The 22,090-nt window shown below is 38.8% G+C and overlaps 1 protein-coding gene across 1 annotated transcript in view; it reads right to left on the bottom strand.

Moving 5' to 3' along the window:
- Positions 1 to 22,090, bottom strand: part of LOC113124610 (protein turtle homolog A-like) — a 39,505-nt gene that overhangs the window by 5,207 nt on the left and 12,208 nt on the right. Inside the window, exons 4-13 of the mRNA XM_026297630.1 lie at positions 19,932 to 20,078; positions 16,918 to 17,066; positions 15,985 to 16,096; positions 12,554 to 12,695; positions 6,940 to 7,085; positions 4,404 to 4,546; positions 2,891 to 3,031; positions 2,339 to 2,455; positions 1,053 to 1,203; positions 680 to 791 (exon numbers count right to left, since the gene is read on the bottom strand). Coding sequence (XP_026153415.1) covers positions 680 to 791; positions 1,053 to 1,203; positions 2,339 to 2,455; positions 2,891 to 3,031; positions 4,404 to 4,546; positions 6,940 to 7,085; positions 12,554 to 12,695; positions 15,985 to 16,096; positions 16,918 to 17,066; positions 19,932 to 20,078 — 1,360 coding nt within the window. The remainder of the gene's footprint in view (positions 1 to 679; positions 792 to 1,052; positions 1,204 to 2,338; positions 2,456 to 2,890; positions 3,032 to 4,403; positions 4,547 to 6,939; positions 7,086 to 12,553; positions 12,696 to 15,984; positions 16,097 to 16,917; positions 17,067 to 19,931; positions 20,079 to 22,090) is intronic.

The following is a 22,090-nucleotide window of genomic DNA, read 5'->3' as shown; positions in this document are numbered from 1 at the left end:
TTTTTATAATTGTGATGTAATTTATATTTATTTCTATGCTGCTCTTTGCTGCAGTGATGACCCAGTTCCCTCTCAGAGATTAAGACAGCTCATCTCATCTTCGTCTGATGTAGCACTCCCAGGTTACAATGAGATTAGGATAAACATCAGGACAACTTTTCTGTGTATTATGAGCTGCATTCTCTGACATTAAAAATGCTGATTTCAATAGAATATTCTATTTAATTAGTAAATCATGTTTTTTAACATTCATTTTTAAAACAGTATGCCCATGCATTGTAACTGCATACAAGGACCTTTTCAGTACCCTCATGAATTACAGTAAGTAGGTCTATACTTGAATAGGAATATTGTTCAGGTTTATTTTTCATCCAGTTAACTGCACTTTAAATTGCTTCTATCTCTTCTGTCAATAATTCATTTAACAAGTTAAACTTCAATCCAACACAAGAAATGCATCTGTGTATTGTCTATTACTCTTTGTAACTTCCTACTGTAGCTAGCATGGCTGCTGCATTATAAAGCTATGCTCTGCGGCAGCGTATTTTATTGTAGCTGCCAAGAAGTGATAACAGATGAATGAATTCCTCATCCTAGAGATCAATAAGAGTAATAGCAGCGCTGTCGATGGCTGCCATGGTTACAGCCCCAAGAAGAAAGTAGGAGGCTTTACACCCACCAAACTGAAAATGTCTGTGCTGATCCTCCATCAAAGCCTGCCTCCCAGGATATGTTGGCCTGCCTCAGCCCTGGAGAGATGGACAGAGAGGTAGCTGCATGGGGACTGGTTCCTATAATGGGAGGAACACATGGGATTGAAGGAAATAGGCAAGCATTTCAACTTCCTGATACTGTAAAGTTTAGAGGCCATCTTTACCATCTCTAAATGTACCACATTTTTCCATTGGTGGTGGAGTGGAGGCACAGGCATCTGGATATTATAGCAATATATATATATATATATATATATATATATAGTAAACATTGGAAATAGCTCATGTAATAGCAAAACTGACTTCTGTCCTGATATTCTCAGATAAGTTTGCACTGACCCAGGACAAACACTTGTGTCCTGGCCTGGACAGATGCTACACGGTTAGCAACACTGCACTCCCACTCCCCCTGGTGGTCCTTAGTGAGAGGCTGCAGCAGTAGAGAACCGTTGGTTTCTACGGAGTAAGAAATCTGACGAGCCAGGTCAACCTACCAAAAAAAACAAGGGCATCAAAATATGGAAGAAAACTCACCACATCTGTCAAAACCCACTGTATGAACAGGCAGGGTATAAATTTACGACTGAGTATAGGTCCAGCAAACTGAAGAAAATTAGACATCAGCCAACACAAGAAAAACAAATTCATTCATATGTTAAAAATGTATTGTTGTGTTATCTGCTGGAAATTTAACATGACAGAGATGTTATGTTATATCCTCCAGCTTTAATATGCATAACAACACCGCAGTCCAAAACAGTGAGTATTCTCCAGTTGATTGGATTTGAAATTAAAGAATTTTAAAAAATAATTAATCAATTGAATATACTTGGTGTATTATAACTGTCTGGCTAAGTCTTTTGTACCTCAGAACATACCCAGCATCACTGATCATTGTGGTTTAAAGGAGTCAAGTGTGCTCAGTTGTACTTTCACCATATCCAACAGTGATGTTGCCATATATTCAGAGACGTCTACACTGCAGTGGCCAAAACTAAGTCTTCTTGTGTGGTTAAGTTTCTCTCTGAAGTAACAGTAAAACATTAGTTTCTGCTGCAGTATAATGTAATGCTGAGTGAAACAGAACTCACAGGAGGGCTATAATTACAAAGGGGATTTCACCAAATTCTTCAGATTTGATTGGAGAGCTCCAACGTGGTTTTCGCAAATACAGTGTGATGAATAAATGAATAAATTACACCTCAACTTTGCTCTTCTGGATTTTTTTTTTTTTTTTGCCAGCTGACATCTCTTACATATTATTGCTCTGCTAGTTACTAGTCCATTGCCTAATGGTCAAGTTGGAGTTTTACATGTTTGAGTTTTCTTGTCGGCCCAAATCACATTTAATTGGATACTCAAATCTTAATTTTTTGCCATATATTGGGCTTGGAAAGTTGAAAACTGGATTTTTTTTTATTTTACTTGGCACATAGTGAACAGCTGCAGTAGAAATTATAGCCTATAATAGTCACAGGTTACCCCAAGTCTTCAATTTCTCCCTAGGTTTTGAATAGCTTAGGACAATGATAAAACAGAGACAAAACATCCTGTTATCAATAGCCAATGTCTAATTACACTAAATTAAAAACTAAGTATTCTTGCAGCTGTCCTGGGGTATTTACCTTGCGCCAGGTCACTTTAATTGTTGGGTCTTTATTTCCTTGACAGGGGATGAGCAGGGTTCTACCAGCCTCCTGTCTGTACTGCTTCTCCGGAGTGATGCTGAATGCTGGGGGATCCTGTGAATTGCCAAAGCAATATAGCTGAATCAAGGAGATTGCAGCAATGTCAACAATGGATTTTAAGACTGGATTACTTCTGCTTTGGACAAGATTATCTTAATAACAAAAGGATTAGCTGCACAATTAACTCCCCAGTAGTGTCACCATTGTAGTGAGTGAGAGTTGACTTCTATTAATGCCAGAGGGCTCGCATGTCGGAGTGAAAAGGTCAAAGAATGTCGCTTCTGATAATTTTTTAATTCACTGTGGCAGATGCAGTTGTGCCTGATTAAAATACAAACACAGCGGTGTAGACGGAGCACAACTAATACAGATTTTGTGGTAGTTTCAGAGTTACCATGTTATGACCAGCCAACAATTTGGTGTGTATAGTTCAGGAAAATCATGTAATGTGTAGTATGTTTAAAGTGGGTGAACCAGATGCTGACTAACCTGTAGAATTACACTGGTTGGCCCAGATGAACCCATGCTGCCATAGCTGTTGTAGGGGGTACATGTGTACACACCTGCTGCATCGTCATTAACTGTGGCCATGAACAAAGAACCCTCTGGTGTCAAGGTCCATCCCGGATACTGGAAGAAAAGAAAACGCTCACACCAATCTGACAGGTAGGAAATGGAAGGAAGCAGTTCATGCAGTTTTGAATAGCACGTAGCATTAATGGCAAAAAAGTAAGTTGGAAGCAAACAGAGAGCAACAAAGCAGGAAATCTGTAACCACCCCAAAGATCTGTGTAGGCTCCTCGGCTGTGTTAGGAGTTACAGATATAATGTTTTCGTATATGTCTGCAACAGTCCAGCAGTGGCTAAGTACTTGAGTCCAACTTCTTTAAAAATGCATATTATTTATTCATGTTGCCACAGCGATGGTAAGATGATTATCTGAAATTTATGTAAAAAAAAAAAAAAAAAGTGATGTTTTATTCCTTTGAATAGAAAAGCCTTTTCTGAGTGTCCTTCTGATCATTTCTGAATTGAATCCAAAAGCAGGTGTCACAAATGTTCACTTTCTGAGGCATTTCAATTAAAGCTAGCTCCATTTTTGAGTCCCTTCCCCCCATTAAACCACAGCAGTTGTTGTGCTTTGACTTCACCAAAGGTTACCCACTCATTTTAATGAAGTCAAAACTGCTATTATCCTCACCAGAATGAGGCTGTGAGAAAGTATTACTGTGGGCATGAAATCTTGTGACATCCAGGGTAAAATTGGAATAATTGGCAGAATAACAGCCTGACTCCAACGCCTGTGTGCCACACTACAGGAATCTATCACTTTTCCTGTGGTGCATCTCATCTGCCAGCATGACAGTCGCTCAGACCAAAGTGTTGAGGAGGAGGTCAACTCAATATGTGATGAAGGGAAGTGGAGGAACGGGGTGGATCTGTTCCACTCAAAAAATTTAATCATTTTAAAAGCTGCCAGCAAAAAATAAAAAAGGAACAAATTAAAAATAAAAAGGAACAAATGTTTAAAAATGCCATAACTTCCCAATCCCTGCCCTGCATCCATAATGGATCTTACATTCATTCTTCAAATGAGATGAACAGCAGACTGAAGTGAAAGTGGAAAAAAAGAGAAATCAAAAGACCGAGGGGCAGTAAGTCGTCCCCTGGGGATTGCTTCAAATGCTTTTAAGATTGAACACATCATCACTGTCCATTAAGACATTTGATTAAACTTTCTTCAATCAGTGGGGACAAAAAAGATGCACAGCTGAAATGCTCTAAAATATGGATATTATAATGTGTACCTCAGTGTTCACACTGTAGCAGCAAAAAAAAAAAGTTTGTCTGCTGTTCCATAGGTGAGTTGAGTGGGCTGACTGTTGGAAAAGCTTTTATGTGACGAGCTGTTGCCTCATAGATGCCTGTAGTCAGCAGCAGTGTCTGACATGTCCCTGCTAAAGAAGAATCTATAGATTCAGCTGCTAGTTCTCTTTATTACCGAGGACAGGTCAAGTGGTTCTCCATCCTTTGTCCAATCCACACGGAGCAAGGGAGGCTGTGCTGCCGCCGGGCAGGTCACCACACCGTCCATCCCTGTGGGAAGGTACATTTCTGAGGGCATTTGAAGAGCCTGGGCTGGGTCTGAATAGAAGAAAGAAATTAATTTATTTTACAATAACCTCCATCATTCAGAAACAACTTACTGCTCCAAACCATAAGAAACTACCTCACTGGTGCAGAGAAACTGCAGCCCAATCCAAAAGTTCAGACTCATTTTGAGAACAGACTGCCTTGTTGAAAGCAGGTTTCTGTGAGCTTATGTTTTCACTAAGTGTTCTTTGTAATTTACAGCTGACTTGATATGTCTGCAGGATTTTATGGGGCTACAAGCAAAAGTGAAACGTTCAGAGGAAAAGTCTACATGTCTAACTGTTCAGGATTTTATCTAGGAAAATTTTAGCAACTGCACTATAAAGTGGAAATTTCTTTAAGAAAAAAAATCCATGATAATAGGCTTACTATTAAAATTCAAAGAGAATGGAACATCCTACTGTACTAATCCTCAGTGGATGAACAGGTGTTTTATAAACCAACATTAAAGAATAGGAGAACATATTACCCCCCGTTGTAGTAAAATTAAGTCAAACTAACAAAAAATAAATAATAAACACAGAAAGGAAAAAGTTAATATATAACTTGCAGGATAATACATTTACTTTGTGAAACGGTCGATCAAAGAACCCCAGAGGTCTGTTTCTCAACCTAAACCTAAAGCCGACATATAAAGGGATATGGGATGGTTTATATTCAGAGAATAGCACATGTCTGCTGGAGCTGTGGCTTTGAATGGCTCAACCTTCACCCAGATGTCACCCAATTCTGCAGATGAGGTGAAATCCTGGCAGACCACCATCATACTTCAATCACAGAGCCAGTAATAGTGTGTAAAAAGCAGAAGTCTCAACCCTGCATCTGACCTGGCTTGTAAATGCACCTTGGAAATATGAGAGGGTTTATATCCCTAAATAAAGGACATGAATATAGAATCTAAAGTCTAAAGATAATGGTAAGACCTTCCAATTTTGAATGAGATCTTTGAGTTTCAAGTTTATATCTAATCAAGAACAGCTAGTTATTAGTCTTTCTACCAATCTTCAAAATATGCTGATGATGGGTTATAAGCTGAATTATTTTTAGGAAAAATTCAAAAATATCAAGCAGGGATTTAATAACTGCAGCAACTAGCACTTTTTCTATTCCCCTTATAAACACAAATGGTACTGATTATTGATTATTGTATGGGTACTTCCATCCTGACTTCCCCCCCTCCCATCTCCAGCCAAAACAACAGGCATCCCATGCAACAGCTGTAACTTTTGGATGCCCTGATTTTAAAAACCCTTGGTCTCAAAAGAAAAACTGCATCCTGTAAAGAATGTGAGGAAAAAGATAAAAGACTTCAGGCCCATGTTTAGTTGCTAAACTGAAAACTACTGAGCGTGCATGATAGCTGTCCAATGATGCCAAGTTGATAACGTTACCACTTATAGTCCTCCATATCACAGCTCTGCAAAAAGCTGAGAGATGTTTATAACAGTTCTGCACTCCCTGCCTCTAGTCTGCCACATACAGTAACTATATTTTGATTTAAGTCTCCAGATTTATCTGCAGGTTGACAGAATTCAACAGAAGTTAGTCATTGTGGTAGCACAGAGGGACACGACACAACTGAATCTTTTTTATTGCTCTAGTGACAGCACAGATAAGTATTAGAGATCTCTGAGCTGCAATGCTTGAGTTGATGGCAGCATCTCTTTAAGTGAAATATACAGTACAGTTTTAGGTGTTTTAGAGCTATCATAACAACGGTTATTAAATTATACAGTAAACCCTCATTAGAGATTGCATTGGATAAAATTTAAAAGGAGAATATGCACTTGGAATATAGAGTGACTTGCAGTAGTGATTTCAGATTGCCTCGAACTCCAGACCCCAGACATATCAGACTAGAACTGTACTATAAACATCTCTGATCAGTACCAAACTGTGTGGGCCTTGAAAATATCCTCAGGATGTGTATGTAGGAAACTACGAGGAACAGGAAAAACTGGAAAAAGGCGTAAAATAAAAATAAAATCTCTGAAATTTACTTTGAGTGTGTCGATACAATGTGACATCACTAACCAGTGTGGTTACTGGTACAACAGGGCATCACCTAAGACTGTGGTCAGAAAAACACACCTGAACCTTCGAACACTGCTTTTCAGCCTGGTATTGCTTCAATGGGGAGATTAGATCTATGTGATTGCAGTATAATTCATTATAACCTGTACTACCGTACTTGACAAAATGATGTCATAGATTACATCCTAGTGCTAATAAAATAAAAGCACAAAATTGTTAATTATTTAATCATAATGTGTTGAAATTCTTATCAAATTACAATATTAAAGAGAAAAGAAATATATTATGTCAATTGCGGATACACTACTGAATCTGACACACAACTGACACACAACTGTCTGACAACTTACGCATCACCGTGAGGTTGGCAGAGGCGGTGGGTGGGGTCAGCAGGCCATTGGTAGGCATGCAGGTGTAGTTCCCAGAATCCTCTGGGATGAGACTGGAGATGAGCAGAGTTCCATCTACAATGATCTTCACTCGCGACTTCAGAGACCTCGAGGGAAACATGCACAAATTCTTCAATCCGTAAAGAACAAACCACTTCAGAATAACAGCAAGAGGAAATTCATCTCTTCCATCCCCACTGAGTCACACAGGCTCCGAGAGACTCAGCAGTGTAGGAGTTCTTTTTTTTCTTACAAGTTATTCACCGCTGTGTGCAGTTGGAGGTTAAGGAAATTCATTTAATTTCAGTTATAGTGGGAAACAGAGTGCCCACTCATTTTATATATTCTTACATGTATGGAAAAAGCAGAGAAAAAAAAACCTGAGCACTCTGCCAGGCCCTAATACATCACAAACAGGCATATGCACACTGATGATATGTGTCTGTGGGCCTACTCACAGTCACACATTTGCATTTGGGCTAATTACCATATAGGTGAGATGACTCATGCACTGTTGTACTGTAAGCGACCTGAATGTTTGCCATCACTACACTGTTTTTCCTCTTAATGCTGACATGAACCAGTGTGATTGAATGTTGCTGTTATTTAAGCTCCACTCAAAAATTTTTTTTAGATCAATATATATATATATATATATATTTTTTTTTTAGATCAAATGCCTGACAAAAAGGGTCACTGACAGTGACAAATGCAAAAATTACAGAGCTTTATAGACTCTTCTAGCTCACTGATGTGGTTTTATGGTACTGTATGCTCTTATCATCACTGTTTGCAGCTGCCTGCTGCAGCTGTTTCCAGCAAACAAGCTGTGATAAACTCACTGTACCATACCTGCACAGCACCAAACAGCAAACACAATAGCAGGCAGCTGGTAGAGAAAATGAAACATGCGGTAGCTACAGAGCCAGACAGTTTTCTCAGCCAGCCAAAAGGAGACTGACCAATTGTCGAAATAAAATCAAAAAGATCTTCAACTGAGTATCTAATTAAACAAAATCTGCAAATACCTACTTTTAAAAGCAAGAAGGTTTTCTGTTTCTTCTTAATACTTACACTGAAAATCAAGTCAGTCCACTAAACGCATGTGACTAGTCATTTCAGCACTAAACATTATGGCAGCTTTATAATTATTAGGATTGGTCAGCAGGGGTTCTGTGTGGCAAATATCAATTCATTCAGGTTCAGGTATAATAATCCTTAAATTACTAACAATAGTGATGATAATATATAACTGATTATTTAGTTAACAGGAGAGTCCCAAATGAAGTTAACTTTCTGTGTGAACATGTTACTACAAATTTAACATGTCCAAACAAATAACTGTGTATTTATACCTGTCAAATATATTACATTTAAAAAGAAAATGACCAGGTATCCCTCATTAACATTATTCTTGGTACAAAGGTTGGGATTATGTAGCATTTTATCACATCAGAATCCTGTCTTTAAAATGTAATTTAAACATTTTAATCAATTTACTTTAAGCACTTGCAAAACACTTAATGGCTTTAGACTTAATAGAGATCTGTACTGTCTGAAAAAACAAAGGGTTGTGAAATTTCCGGTCACAACCTGCAGAGAAGAGCTTGACAAGCAGCATAAGCCAGAACATGTTGAGTAGCTATGCATGTGAAACACTGAATGCTTTCATGACCAAGTATGAATGAAGTGCACTTTCCAAAATAAAACTTACATGCACAGTACTGTTCCAGCCAAAGTAAAATAAAACCTAAAACCATCTTAAAGCTGAAGTCATCCTCAGCTTTAAAAACTGCAGGAAAGTTGAGCGTAAATGGAAAGAAATTAAACAGAAAGTCTCTTTTGATGTTCTCAGTTCTCCACACAGGTATTACAAAAGTACCTATTCCCCAAAATTAGCAAAAGATAAATCAGAATAATTCTACTATTGTACTGCACCCAGGTGTTAGCAGCATCAGCTCCAAAAAGCCTCTCTCCAACTTTTTTCCTCATCAAAATCAGGTTGAGTATTAACCTGAGTGCAACTGTAATGAATAATAAGATATGATATGAATGATATATGTGATAGAGAAAGGCTTAGCAGAAGTAATGCAAATTAATCCTCCACCTCCTCAAGCTTTACCCTATCCCAGCCACCATTTTTAACCAAGTGTCCAATTATCTGGTGAATGATGTACTGGCAATAATGAACTGTTCCCGCTCACTCGGATCCTTTCCCCTGGCACTGAACACCACTATGGTGAAACCTCTTCTACAGAAAAGCTCATCTAGTGCTTCACATTTACAGGGCAAGTTTCATTTTTTTCTTTTAAAGTCACATGGCTGAAGCTTCCCCCTTCTCTCCATCGCATTTTATGTTGTATTTTGTGCCTTTTTGGCAGAGATGATCATATTAAGCCTGCATTCATTTATTTATATGGACATTTGGTGAAATTAAAGTCAAAAACCAGCTGCCTATGACAAGCGGCTTTAACATCAAATAGGTCAACAGGATTCACATTTAAGATATGCATTATGACTGTGACTAGTCATTATTTAAGATATCTGCAATGAGTAGTAAGAATTGCTCATAGACTTGAATGGGGAAACTACTTCAAGATATCTACAATTGAATTTTGACTATCCATAATGTGAACGCCAGATATCTAAAATTACATTTTGACTAGTCAAAAGTTGAATTACAGATATCTTTGGACTTTTGAGTAGTCATAACTCCAATTAAAGATATTTGTAATGTAAGCTATCTGAATTATCTGTTTGGATATTCAAGACTAATATATTACTAGTCACAAATCAATTGCAGATATCTGAAATTGAAGTTCTGACTTGTCAAAAATGCATTGTAGATCAATAATTGCAGATATGTTATGAATGCTAAAACGGACTAGTTCTGACTAGTCCATTAAAGATACGGTATCTGTAATTCAGCTTTTGACTCTATGTCATTGCAGATATCTTGCAGTTGTGACTAGTCATAAATTCATTACAGATATCTCAAATGTAAATCCTGTCCATGTTTTAAAGTTTAAAACAGCTTGTCATAGCAGTAACGCTGGTTATATATATATATATATATATATATATATATATATACACACACACACACCACGCAGTTATTAGGTTTGACAGAATTTAATTAAGTGGCACAAAAATGAGTATGTTTTTAAGAATCGACCTAATTTCTTTTAGTGCTGTCAAATAACTTTGATCCAAATAACTGTCAAATAACTTTCTTTACAATAAAACTCAAATCTTAGTGCCAAGCTGAAATCTGGCCTGTTCTCAGTGCATTCAATTTGACTAACATGGTTCCTGCTTTACTTGCATACTAGCTTCTCCCTTTGGGGATGCAAGAAGGAGGTGCAAGGGTGGAGGGACCATCTTTTATCACTGTCTCTGGCAGCATTTTGAAGTGAGGGCAATTACTCACCATGCACTGCATCTCAACAATCAAATATGTACACATACGTAATGGAAAGAAAAGAGCCCCTGGTGCTTGTTGACTGCCGCTCCAATACATATCTATGTGGTGTCAGGGCATCATAGAACGTGACTGAAATAACATGAACAGAAAATTTGATTTTTTTTTTTGTTCCTGGAAGAATCAAACATATATGAGGGAGCAAAAACAACACCAGTAAATATTGATAAAAACTAACAGCCAAATAGTTTGTGAAAGACCACAGGTGCAGCAAAATACCCTTTTCAGGCTCAGGCTGATATTATGGAAGTAATAATGATATCACGACTGTGCATCTGAATTGGACTGTAGCTATATATTTTTTTCAGAGTGAGCCAAGATGAACTTGGAATGAAAAATAAAAAGAAAGTAAAAGAAAAGAAAATTATTTTGGTTTTTAAAGAAAAAATATAAGCAAACCTGCAAAGAATATTATCATGGCTGTGATTCTACAGATATATTGTTTTTCTTTTTCTTTTTTTTTAATTTCTTCTGAAGGTACTTTGCCTAATCTACTATATTACTATTCAATCATGCCTATTGTATCTAAATATCACAATATACAATTACATTCACTATGATCACCAGTGATGGACTGGTGACCTGTCCAGGGTGTACCCCTACCTTTCACCCAAAGAGACCTGGGATAGGCTCCAGCTGATCCCTGTGACCCTAAATAGGAATAAGCAGGTATAGATATCTCATAACAGCTATATACTTCCATAGGATACGCTGCTATTTATCCTAACACTTGTCACATGCCCTGAAACACTGCAGCAAAAAATCCAAAATCAGAAGCTGTGCTCTAACTTAAAATCTCTTGCACACAAATGTCAAGGCCCAAGGCAAAACCTTCAAGTGTTTTTTTTTTTTTTTTTTTAATACTGAATTAAATTTCACATCCAAGGTAGCAAAAAAAATCACCTTTTATCTTCTCAGGAATATTGCCAATGTACAGCCCTTGCTGTCCTGGGCAGATAACAAAGCATCACTAACAGGCACTAATGCTCTTTTTGTTCTGGTCTCCTAAAACACTTTTTTGAGTTTATTAAAATGGTTCACAGAGCCAATATTCAACCAAGAAAAAAATAAATATCTGCAAAATATATATTAATTATTGTTCATACAGGTCAGCCCAATTAAAGGCTTTATTTGCATACTATGGAAACCAAAGAGGGAATCACCATATAGGCTCCCAGTGGGCAGAAACACCACTCTGTCTTTGTGAATACCAAAAACATATGGAGTGGTATGGATTTCCCCATCGAGCCTCTTTTGGGATTGCTGTAGCATTATCCCGATTTTATGGTTGTTAGCTAAGTGTTGCTATTTTGGAGAAAGCCACGGCTAGTTAGAAAATGCACAGTTGAGAAGTAAACTGCATAGGGCGACTTCCAACACTTAAAGAATGCAACATCAGTGTGAAGAGTTTCACTTGAGAGTGACCTTAGTTTACTTTTTCATACCTAAGGGGCAGGGGTTTTGAGTGCATAATAAAATATTGAGTAATAATAACATATAAAATTGATGGATTTTGACTCAAATTACTCTAACTTTTATGAGTGCATTGCATTTTGTGTTCTCACATCGCCGTTCATCTAATGTGGAGTTGGCTCTCCAAATTGGCCTCAGTCACTAAAACGTTGAGATTAATTCAGGAAATAGCAACACATGTCCAGGACCTGAAGCAAAGGGACTAAACTATTTTAAAAGTCGCTCCATTTCCTCCATGTCAGCTTTAGAGGAAAAGCCAACACTTGCCATCAAACCATTCAGTGGACCAGCACGAGTACATGTCAGAAAAGCTTTTAAGCAATGTCATTTCTGGATATGTCTGGTCCACCGGGACTGGTTTTCATGTACTGTAGCTCCATGGGCCAGAACTAAGACCTATGAGGAAGGAGATTTCTGTTTCTATTGACGAATAAGGAGATTTGAGCATCGGTGGACATAAAGGAGCACACTTGTCATAGAGAACTCACCAGAGCACTTCTTTGTATTTTCAGTTCATCTGACTGATCTTACTGATCTTTTTAAAATGTGAAAACACCTGCTCAAATTAAACAAATTGCACATATTACACAAAACAACACAAGGGTAATGATTTCCACTCACTCTATGTGATAGACGTTTTCTCCACCTTTCATCCACACGTAGGTCATGTTGGGGGGGTCAGCCACCGCCTGGCAGTGAAGAAGTGCATTCTGGGACATGTTGAGAGTGGTGCTTTTTGGAGGGATGACAATGACAGGTGGACCTAATGAAAAGCGGGTTATGAAACATGTCAAATATTTTTCATAAAAGATCTTTAGAGAGTTTTATAACATATTATTATTGATTGATATGTTGGTTATTTCGTCAGTTTGAACTAATTAAAATGTTACAAAAATGGCTGAAAAACACCCATTAAATTATAATTATGACTGACACGACATCATTATGACACTAGAATTTGTCCCGTTAACCATTTCAGCCCTAAACTCATGTCAAACATTTCATGAACAAGCGCTGCCACAGATATGACACATTTGTCCATCACTGCTGTCTAAGGAAGTGTCAGTATGACAGAGAATTTAACACAGGAACCCAATAATAAAGTGAAATATCTCAACCCAGTAGTTATACAAACCATCAGCCTCAATCGCATCACAGTTTTCTCACTAGTTGTGTCCACCTTTATCCCAGTACACTGTTAGCAGTAGTGTTTATAATAGTTAAACCATGAGGAACTAAATGGGAGTGCACATTTTGGTGAATGCGACAATTAAAAATTTGCAAAAGATTTTGAAAGACTAAAGCTATTCTTACAAACATGAGCCACAGGTTAGTTTAATGTCACACACCATACCCATTACTCCCTATTTAAAATACATCAACTCTATACCCTTCAGTATCTTCTAAATGCTGCTATAGAGCTACAAGAGACTGGAAACAGAAAATAAAAAAAATTGTGGCATGCAGCTGTCCTCTCCATGCCTCTGTTGGATCAAATATGTCACATATTGTGTATTTTTAGAGGGCTTCGTCTCTGTATCAGAGACCTGTTGCCTTCTCATGTTTGTGTGGTTCATTCAGAAATTGTGGTACCTACGAAAAATGTTTTTCTCATGTGGCGATTTGGTGACAGTGCTCAATTACTGAAAATATTTGAGGTTATTAAAGTTGGAAGCAAAATATTTCCTGAGTGGAATTACACAATATGTATTCTAAAGAGCTACACAAACCATTAGAAAAGCAAGCTAATCCATTTTAAAGAAACTACAAATTGGACTGCATACTTGCGTGGTGAGCCCAAACTAAGCACATTCTACAGCAGCAAAGGCTCTTCAGAATAAAGGGTCAAGATGACTGTACACAAGAGAAGAAAACCCAAGACACTCTAAATCTGGAGGTATGAAGATAAAAGGCCTTCAAGATTACATGGCTGACACCAACGCATTTCAGCTACGGCCCTTAAGTTACACAAGACCTGACACAAATAAAGCTGCATGTGTGAATAGAAAGAAGACGAGGCGGAAATCAAGGGACTGTGCATGTCTACTCAGTGCAAAGTCATTTCCCTAACAGTACAATTTACAACAGTCAACAATAAACATTCACAGTGCACAAAGGGACTACAATATAGGCAGATTATCTATCTGAGATTTTCTTGATGTTTGTAATGACAAAAGAAATATTTTGTTGTCAATCACTTGCAGTCTCCCTGTTAATATTTTTTGCTTGCTTGTCTTTTTTTTTTTTATATCCATCCATTATCTATAACCACTTATTCCTAACCAGGGTCACATGGATCTGCTGGAGCCCAGACAGCAGGTAGTTTGAATGCATCTTAAAAGCAGATGGTACTGATGTAATCCCTTAGTCAGGGATTCAGGAGTAACTTCATGTAATTTTGTTGTACTTTAGATGTGTGCTATTTGTGGAGAATTTTGTAATAGACTATTGCACACTGCACTGAGAGGGCTCCCTCTGTTTCAGGTCTTGCCTACCTTCTATCCACACACCTACAACGTATTGTAGGTGTGTGGATAGGCCTGCAAAAGGCGTGCAAAGGCCTGTTGCCTAAACACACTGGTGTCAGCCATGTATTCTTAAAGGATTTTGTTCTCTTGTATGAGTCCCATCCACTTTGGTAATCAATGTATAACTGAATCAAGCAACAGAAAAAGTAAAACTGTTGTGAGATTTGAGAATTGCACACAGGAATTACAGTTCTCGTTGATGCTGTTGAAGCAACTGAGAAAACTGTCATAACATTTTCAACATGATAAAAAACAGGAATATCACGATATCCCAGAGACACTGTGCTGTCAAATATACCAATGGAAACTAATCATATTCAGTTAGTGCAGACTGGTGCTCAAATGTCACATTTATCTCTTCGCTCTGTCATACTCTGAACCATGTGATCTGTGCAAAGAGCTAATAAAGGAGGCTTAACACACCACATCTCTCATGTATAAACAACCACATGATCTCTGCAGCAGTCATTACTGAACAGGTTTATGACATGAAATGCTTGATGGATATATGCATTACTGACAGTTTAGAGGTTTACTTAAGGCTTTTACTGACTTCATCCAGATCAGCTATTAGTCTACTGTAATCTTTCCATGTGGCAACACTGCAGGAAAAAAAAACCAAAAAAACAAACAAACAAAAAAAAAAACAAAAACAGCCAAAGCTCAGATAAAGTGAAATCCTGAACAATGTTAGGGGAGTGAGTGTTCAGGATGATCATTATTCAAAATGTACCCACAGCCACTGTTATATTCCAAAATGAAGCAAAACCAAGAGACATTATGTCAAAAGAAGATATTTCCCCATGCACCACGCTCCAGAACAGTCTTGGTTCTCTGGAGAAAAATCAGCAGTAGGAGTACGAGTAGGAGTACAGGAATAAGTCAGAAATAAATTCCACAATGTATTATGCAGTGGTGTGTCGGTGTAATCCAATGATACACAGTGGCATATTTGCATTACATATGTATTTGTCCTTTAACTATAAGATTTGTACATCTGCAATCTGAAAACTTCAGTGACATCAAGGGTATTTTAGGACATGGAAACTCTGAAAAGATTAAATCTCACTGTATATTTTGACCATATACCTCAAGAGACACTTGCCCTTTTTATGCAACAAGAACATTCTTAGAAAAAAATGAATCATGTTAATTTTATTTTAATGTTCAAACATACATTTGCTCATTTCACCCATCTACAGCATCTTAAAAAGCTCTGAAATCTGCAAGGCCACAGAGCCTTTAAATTAAGCAAAACACAAGTGTTTATCACGATAAATCGACACTCCAAAATCCCTGATGGTATCTTGTCTCATATCATAATATCAAATTATTATCTACATAGGCACAGAGTAAGAACTCAATTCAGTTGGAGTTTCTGTTACCACTCTGTCATATGATGCAAGAGGGAGAAATAGAAATGTAAATTACAATGGCCAGTTGTGCACAAAGACATCACAGACACTGAAGGGACCCTCAGACAGAGAGACAGACAGACAGACAGGCCGTCAGGCTATAACTGACCTTTGATCTTCACTCTTGTCACATGAGTCACATTTCCCTCGGAGTTGGAGGCGTGGCATGTGTACTGTCCTGCTGACTGCATGCTCACTGCTTGCAGAGATAAGACGCCCTCCTGGTAAACATGATGTGACAGACAAACTGAGAGTAGATGGATGCAAACAACGCATCATACATCAGGTAAATATACAGAGACAGATACACGCATAGATTCCAACAACTCTCCAAGACAGTCTGAACAAAAGCTGAACATGATCACCTTTATGAAAGAGGCTTTATTGCAGGACTGTTGAATTAGACCGTTGTAACAAAGTGTACCTAATAAACTGCCACCTGAGTGGACATTTTACTGCCAAGTTAAAACTTACCAACGCTGCCCTTTAGATGTGCTAGCATGAACATTCTGCTGCCACTTTAAGTCTCAGATCTCAGCAGAGAACATAGAGAGCTTTTCTAACATCTGCAAATTCAATGTTTTATTGCAATTTCATATGACTCACATCCTTATTGTACCTAAACAACCAGAGTAATCTGTCTTTTCTCATCTGAATCACAGGTTATTTTGCTTGCCTTAATGTCTGTACACACAAGAGACTGGATGAATCTGCTCTATAATTACTAAAAACAGTGAAATACTTCCTCCTGGCTTTTTATAATTTTGAGCAAACAACTGCTAAAGTACTGTATTTTTACAGTAAATACGGCAATGTGTACTATTATGTAAATTTCTTTATTGTGTTACTTCTCATTTTATCTGCACAACACAGAAAAGAACTGTCTAGTTAGCCTAGCTATTTTATGCTTAAATGAGCTTTGATACAGAAGAAAGGTAAACAGATAGATATAATGAAAACAGAAGATACAGCAGCTGAATAAACAGGAAGTGAGACATTAAAAAAAAACAAAAAAAAACATGCATAGTCAGTCCACACATACCTGAGCACTTATTCTTTGAACCACACTGCCATCTTGTAGCCAGGTGATGGTTGGAGTTGGGTTGCCATTGGCAACACAGGCAAGAGACAGACGACCTCCAACCAGAGCCTCAATGACAGGAGGCGGAGCATCCGTGATAGTGGGTGGAGCTATGGCACAAAACATTAAGATGAAGTGAACATCTTACCTGCATATGAGGAAACACAACATTTGTAGACAAATAACATCAGATAGAGATGCTACTTGTCTGCAGCAAAACAAAAATCTAAAGCAGGACCCACACCAGCTTCAAAGCTGCGGCAATAAAAAGAAGAGTAAAGAAAAAAGAGCAGACAATAAATCTTTTGTTTCTGTCGTCCCCTTTTATCAGTTTATATATAGCATGACAGCAACTTGGCGTTGTTTGGTAATCAGGAGCAGCCTGTGTGCAGTTTACTGACATCAAGTTACATTATTATTTCACATCCCAAAGTGAAAATGGCAGTTACAAACACTGCTTTTTAGATGTGTTAACGTAAACATTTTGTTGCCAGTTTAAGTTTTAGATCTCACCAGAGAACAGAAAGACTCTTAAAGTGTGCAAGCCTAAACCAACCGCTTGCAACGTCAACACTTCATTGCAATTTCTCAGGACTCTTATCCCTATAATCAGGACTGTGTTGTAAAATCCACTGAGTTCTTTTCGTTCCACTAAAAATCTCACATGTTGCTGCAGAGATTCAAACAATAGAATATGAAGAGCCTACCTGCAGGGCATGTCAGTGAAGATATGTCCACGGCCTCAAATGCATAGTCACAATCTATTATAATTCTCCTCGTTAACCTGGTGCTTACATGGACCAGCTCAGTGAAACTGTCTCTCTTTGCTTTGATCTGCAGGGTGCACTGATGCTTTGCTCCGTACGTTAACACGTAGAGTCATACTGTAGCAAAGGTTTTCACCGAATACAGTTAAACTTCAAAGCACAAAAATAATGATGCATATTTCACATTCAGATGTATTATTTAAACCTATCAATAAGTATGTTTACAACTCAGAGTCAGAGATGATTCTTTCTAAAATCTGTGTGACTTGAGTCAAAAGTTAACAATTTACTTTAAAAAGTTATTTCTGGAAAACTTGTTTTAACAACCTTTGCAAAAGTTTAAAGACGTGTTCTACAGTATATTGTATATAACAGTGCCAGTCAATCAGTGTTATACAGAATATGAAGGACTCTGAATAAGGCGATAATTATCTCTGTTGCCAATAGAGGCTATTAAAGCCTAAACCAGTCTATACTGAGTGGAACTGAAATACATTTTTACTTAAAAAAAAAAAACAAAAAAAACAAACGATCAAAAGATGATTTTAAGTTTAAAAATGTACTGTAAGTTTTCAATTCTGGACTGACAGAATTATTACCAAGCTCTTCCTCTACTTTCTAAGTTAATTAGCCTAGCTTTCCACTTTTACGTATAATCCAAAATTTACCATACACTGAGTTCTCCCAGATGCTAAATATTAACAGGAAAAACCTGATCAATGGTTTGCACATGATTGCCTCATGAATAGAGGTGTTTATCAGCACCAATGAATCCTTCAATTCTTCAGCTGTTAGTCTGGGACTCTTTTTTAGCTCACTGTGCTGTCTTGACACACATTGACCCTCTTTGTGTTTTTATAAGTCGAAGTAAAGTAGCCTATGTTGATTTTTGCCAGAAGTTGTCATTGTTGTAAAAAAGCCCACAGATTCCTTCAGCAACCAGTTTAACATTATCAGGGTACCTGCTTCTATTACCATCACATTTACCACATCATTTATTCAAAAACGATGTTTCCCTGAACATAATGCAGGCACTGGATACATTTGTCCTCACAATGTAATTGCTAAAACTATCAAGTGTTATATTAATGTCATATCAGGGGGGCAGTCATGGCCTAATGGATAGGGAGTCGGTCTTGGAATTGGGTTAAAATTCCGAGTATGGGTCACCATACTTGGCCACATGAATCACTTCACTTTCACTTTATTTCTAGGAAACAGGGTTATTGTTTCTCAGTGGTTATACAATTGCTTTCTTATTGAATATTTTTGACACAGGCTACATGATGGTGCTGATGGTACAGTATTCTGCACAATCTCAGTGTAGCACGCAGCTACAATGCTTTAGTGGGCAACCTTTAAAAAGCTGTGTAAGCTCTTCACCACATACAGACTTCATACTCTAACACTCACTGCTTTGCAGCCCAAATGCAATGCAATCACATTAAAAGGTGCACCATTATCACAACAAGATGTGACAATATGAAGTACTGCCACTACAGACACCACAGTGTCTGTATTAAAAAAGCTTACCGCTTTTGCAAAATGAAAAAATTATGCACAATAACTTCAGTAGCATTATAATTTATTTCTTGACATAAATAGAGAGGAAGACTCAAATTTAAGTTCAGTCATGTGGTACCATTTCTGACTGGTTTCTAACAGTATTTAACAGAGGGGCGACTCGATGCTTATAGGAGTTAGTTTTCTATACCCCACTTTTTTCCAATTCAACAAGAGGTCAAACCTCTCATAGTTTAAATTAGAATTACAGAGTTTGACAAGCAGGCAATTAAAAAAGTAAAAAAAAAAAAAAATCATTACAAAAACATTGATTTGTGTAAATAAAATAAAATTGGTGAAATAAATTTGATTTAGAAGCTATCTAATAACAGAATAAGTAAACAAGACTACAAACCTGATTACACATTACTAGCAGCAAATAAGTGTTAAGCTTCAGTAGTCAACCCGAGGCCGGGTTTCATTTCATGTTGTGGAATGCACCCTGCATAGTAAACATGGGCACTGGTCGGCCCTTCTGGACCAAATGTTATTTAACATTCAAACAGGTTGCACCTTGCATGTTAATTGCCGATTTTGTATTTTGAACCTAAATATAATCCACTTTAAAAACAGCCATGAAGGGATGAACGCAGACAGACATGCACACAGACACACACACACAGACACACACTCCATAAACCTCACCAGTTACAGAGAGCAGAGTCCAGGTGCCATTTCGCAGCTCATCTGTTGGTTTATCTAGTAAGAGGATTCGACAGTTGTACATGCCCTGGTCATCCAACTGCAGACCCTCCAGCCTCAGGGCCGTGATTCGTACCAGAGACACCCGCCCTGCAGAAACAGTTCAGGAAAGAAGGTGAGAGAGTGTGTGTGAGTGGCAAGAGAGAGGCCAAGTGCAGGTGATGTTGATTTCACTTGTCATTTCTCAGGCATGAGCGGTGTTTGTTGGAGTGCGAAGCTTTGTAGTGTTGAAAAAAGAACATTGTCCTCTAACATCGCCTGAAACGCCCGTACACCAGCGTGCACCCAACACACACAAGCAACAGCTAAGACATGCACACACAAACTTAGAAACAGAAATGTGATCTCCTGGTTGCCAGGTGACGGCTCCCTGAAGCTGGAGTGCAGCAAGCAACATCAGCCCTTTATCTTTTCCAGTCTGCAGCCCACATCTCTCTATGTCCACTTAGTTTTAACACTTAATCAAATGATTGTCCAGTGCAGAAACTGCGTGGCTGAGGAGAAACTGTCAATAAAAGCAATTATGCAGGGACACACAGCTGTCTCTCTCCATAATGTCAGAAATAATAACAGAAACAGGAAACACACTGCAGCGCGGAAGCCTCAGTGCCACTAGGACGCCTTTGTTGTGATAGCAATTATTAACAGAGGCTCTGATTTCTGGTGATTGTGGCAGGGAGGGACAGCCCTGACAGTCAAAAAGAACCAGGAAGTGGGAGTTAGGCATATTGGCAGCAATAACATGCCCTGTTTGCTTTTCCAAGCTGCCAAAGGGGACTAAATCCACAGGGGGAAAGAGGGGAGGGAGCGATAAAGTAGAGCAAAACACACATGAGCATACACTGATGAGGATTAGCACATTTCTAAATCCTACCCTTTGACCCCTGGCGTTAATTTTCCTCTCTCATGTTTTACTGGTGCAGAGTGATATAGGTCACTATAGCACCTTAGAGCAAAGGTAATGCTGAGGCAGGGCAGTGGTGGAAACGTGACTGGGAGTTGCCAGATAAAGGAAAGGGAAGGGTGGAGGAAGAGAATGCTTCAACAGCAGCCATGTGAAACATGCATGATTGCAAGAGATTTGAATGTGAAATAGACTAACAAGAAAACTTCAGCCCTTTTCACCCCTCAGCTCAATCTGTCTGTCAGTGTGAAAACAAATTGTGCACGTGCATGTGCCTCAAGCTTTAGCAAGTTCTCAGCATGCAATCAATTCAAGTGTGTAATTAAATAACTAAATGTAGCTTGGGCTATCGCTAATGGATCATATTCCTTCTTTGCGCCTACGCACTGAAGAAAAATTCATCTCTGCCCACCTTCAGTGGGAGATGCCTCCTCCCTCTGCTCTACCCTCCATTCCCTTGGTCCCCTCCCACCAGGGAAATCTCTGGCCCAGGCTCCCACCCGTACTGGAGCTGACCTTGGACCTGGAGTAAGACGACTCTGCCTTCTTGCCCAACCATTCACCGGGAGGCTCCCCACTCCACCCTCCACCCTCTCCCCACCGAGGAGCTGGTGCAGTTGCCTGCTACTAGCATGCTAGCCAAATAACCTACACTGCTGCTGGCGATGACTCAGCTCCTACAAGAGTTTCCTGACATCGTGGCAATGGCAGCTAACAGGTGCAAGCTCGCCGTTCGCCCTAAACTGGCCCAGTGACCGCAGGATGCCCAGTTTGGCTGCAGGCATCACGTTGTGTACCAGTCTGGCTCCGATTGCCCACCATCACCGCATATCTCACTGGGGTGGCATTGGAACCCACTAAACTTAAGGCACCAGTGTCAACCTTCTCTCCAATCACTCAGGTGGCCAACCTGGCAGTGTGAGTGGGAGGTTTTCCCACCAGTGGAACAGAGCCCAGCATAGCTGTCTGGGGCAAAGTGTGTTCTATGTGCAGGGCAGAGCACCAGCCCTCCTGCTCCTAAAGACACTTTAGCTAGCTGATAGGTCCCACCAATGTGCCTTCCAGACTGCCACTGCAGTGAACCACATCGCCGTCCTGGCTTGCTCCCTTCTCTGAGCTGGCAGCAGACCTCAAGCACACTATCACCCAAGCCTCTTCGCCTGAAAAATGGCCCATTTTGCTGCATAAGACGCGGTTC

This window comes from Mastacembelus armatus, chromosome 12, assembly GCF_900324485.2.
Source record: "Mastacembelus armatus chromosome 12, fMasArm1.2, whole genome shotgun sequence".
NCBI lineage: Eukaryota > Metazoa > Chordata > Actinopteri > Synbranchiformes > Mastacembelidae > Mastacembelus > Mastacembelus armatus.
The sequence above is the reverse complement of the archived record's forward strand: the minus strand, read 5'-3'. Positions and strand labels throughout refer to the sequence as shown.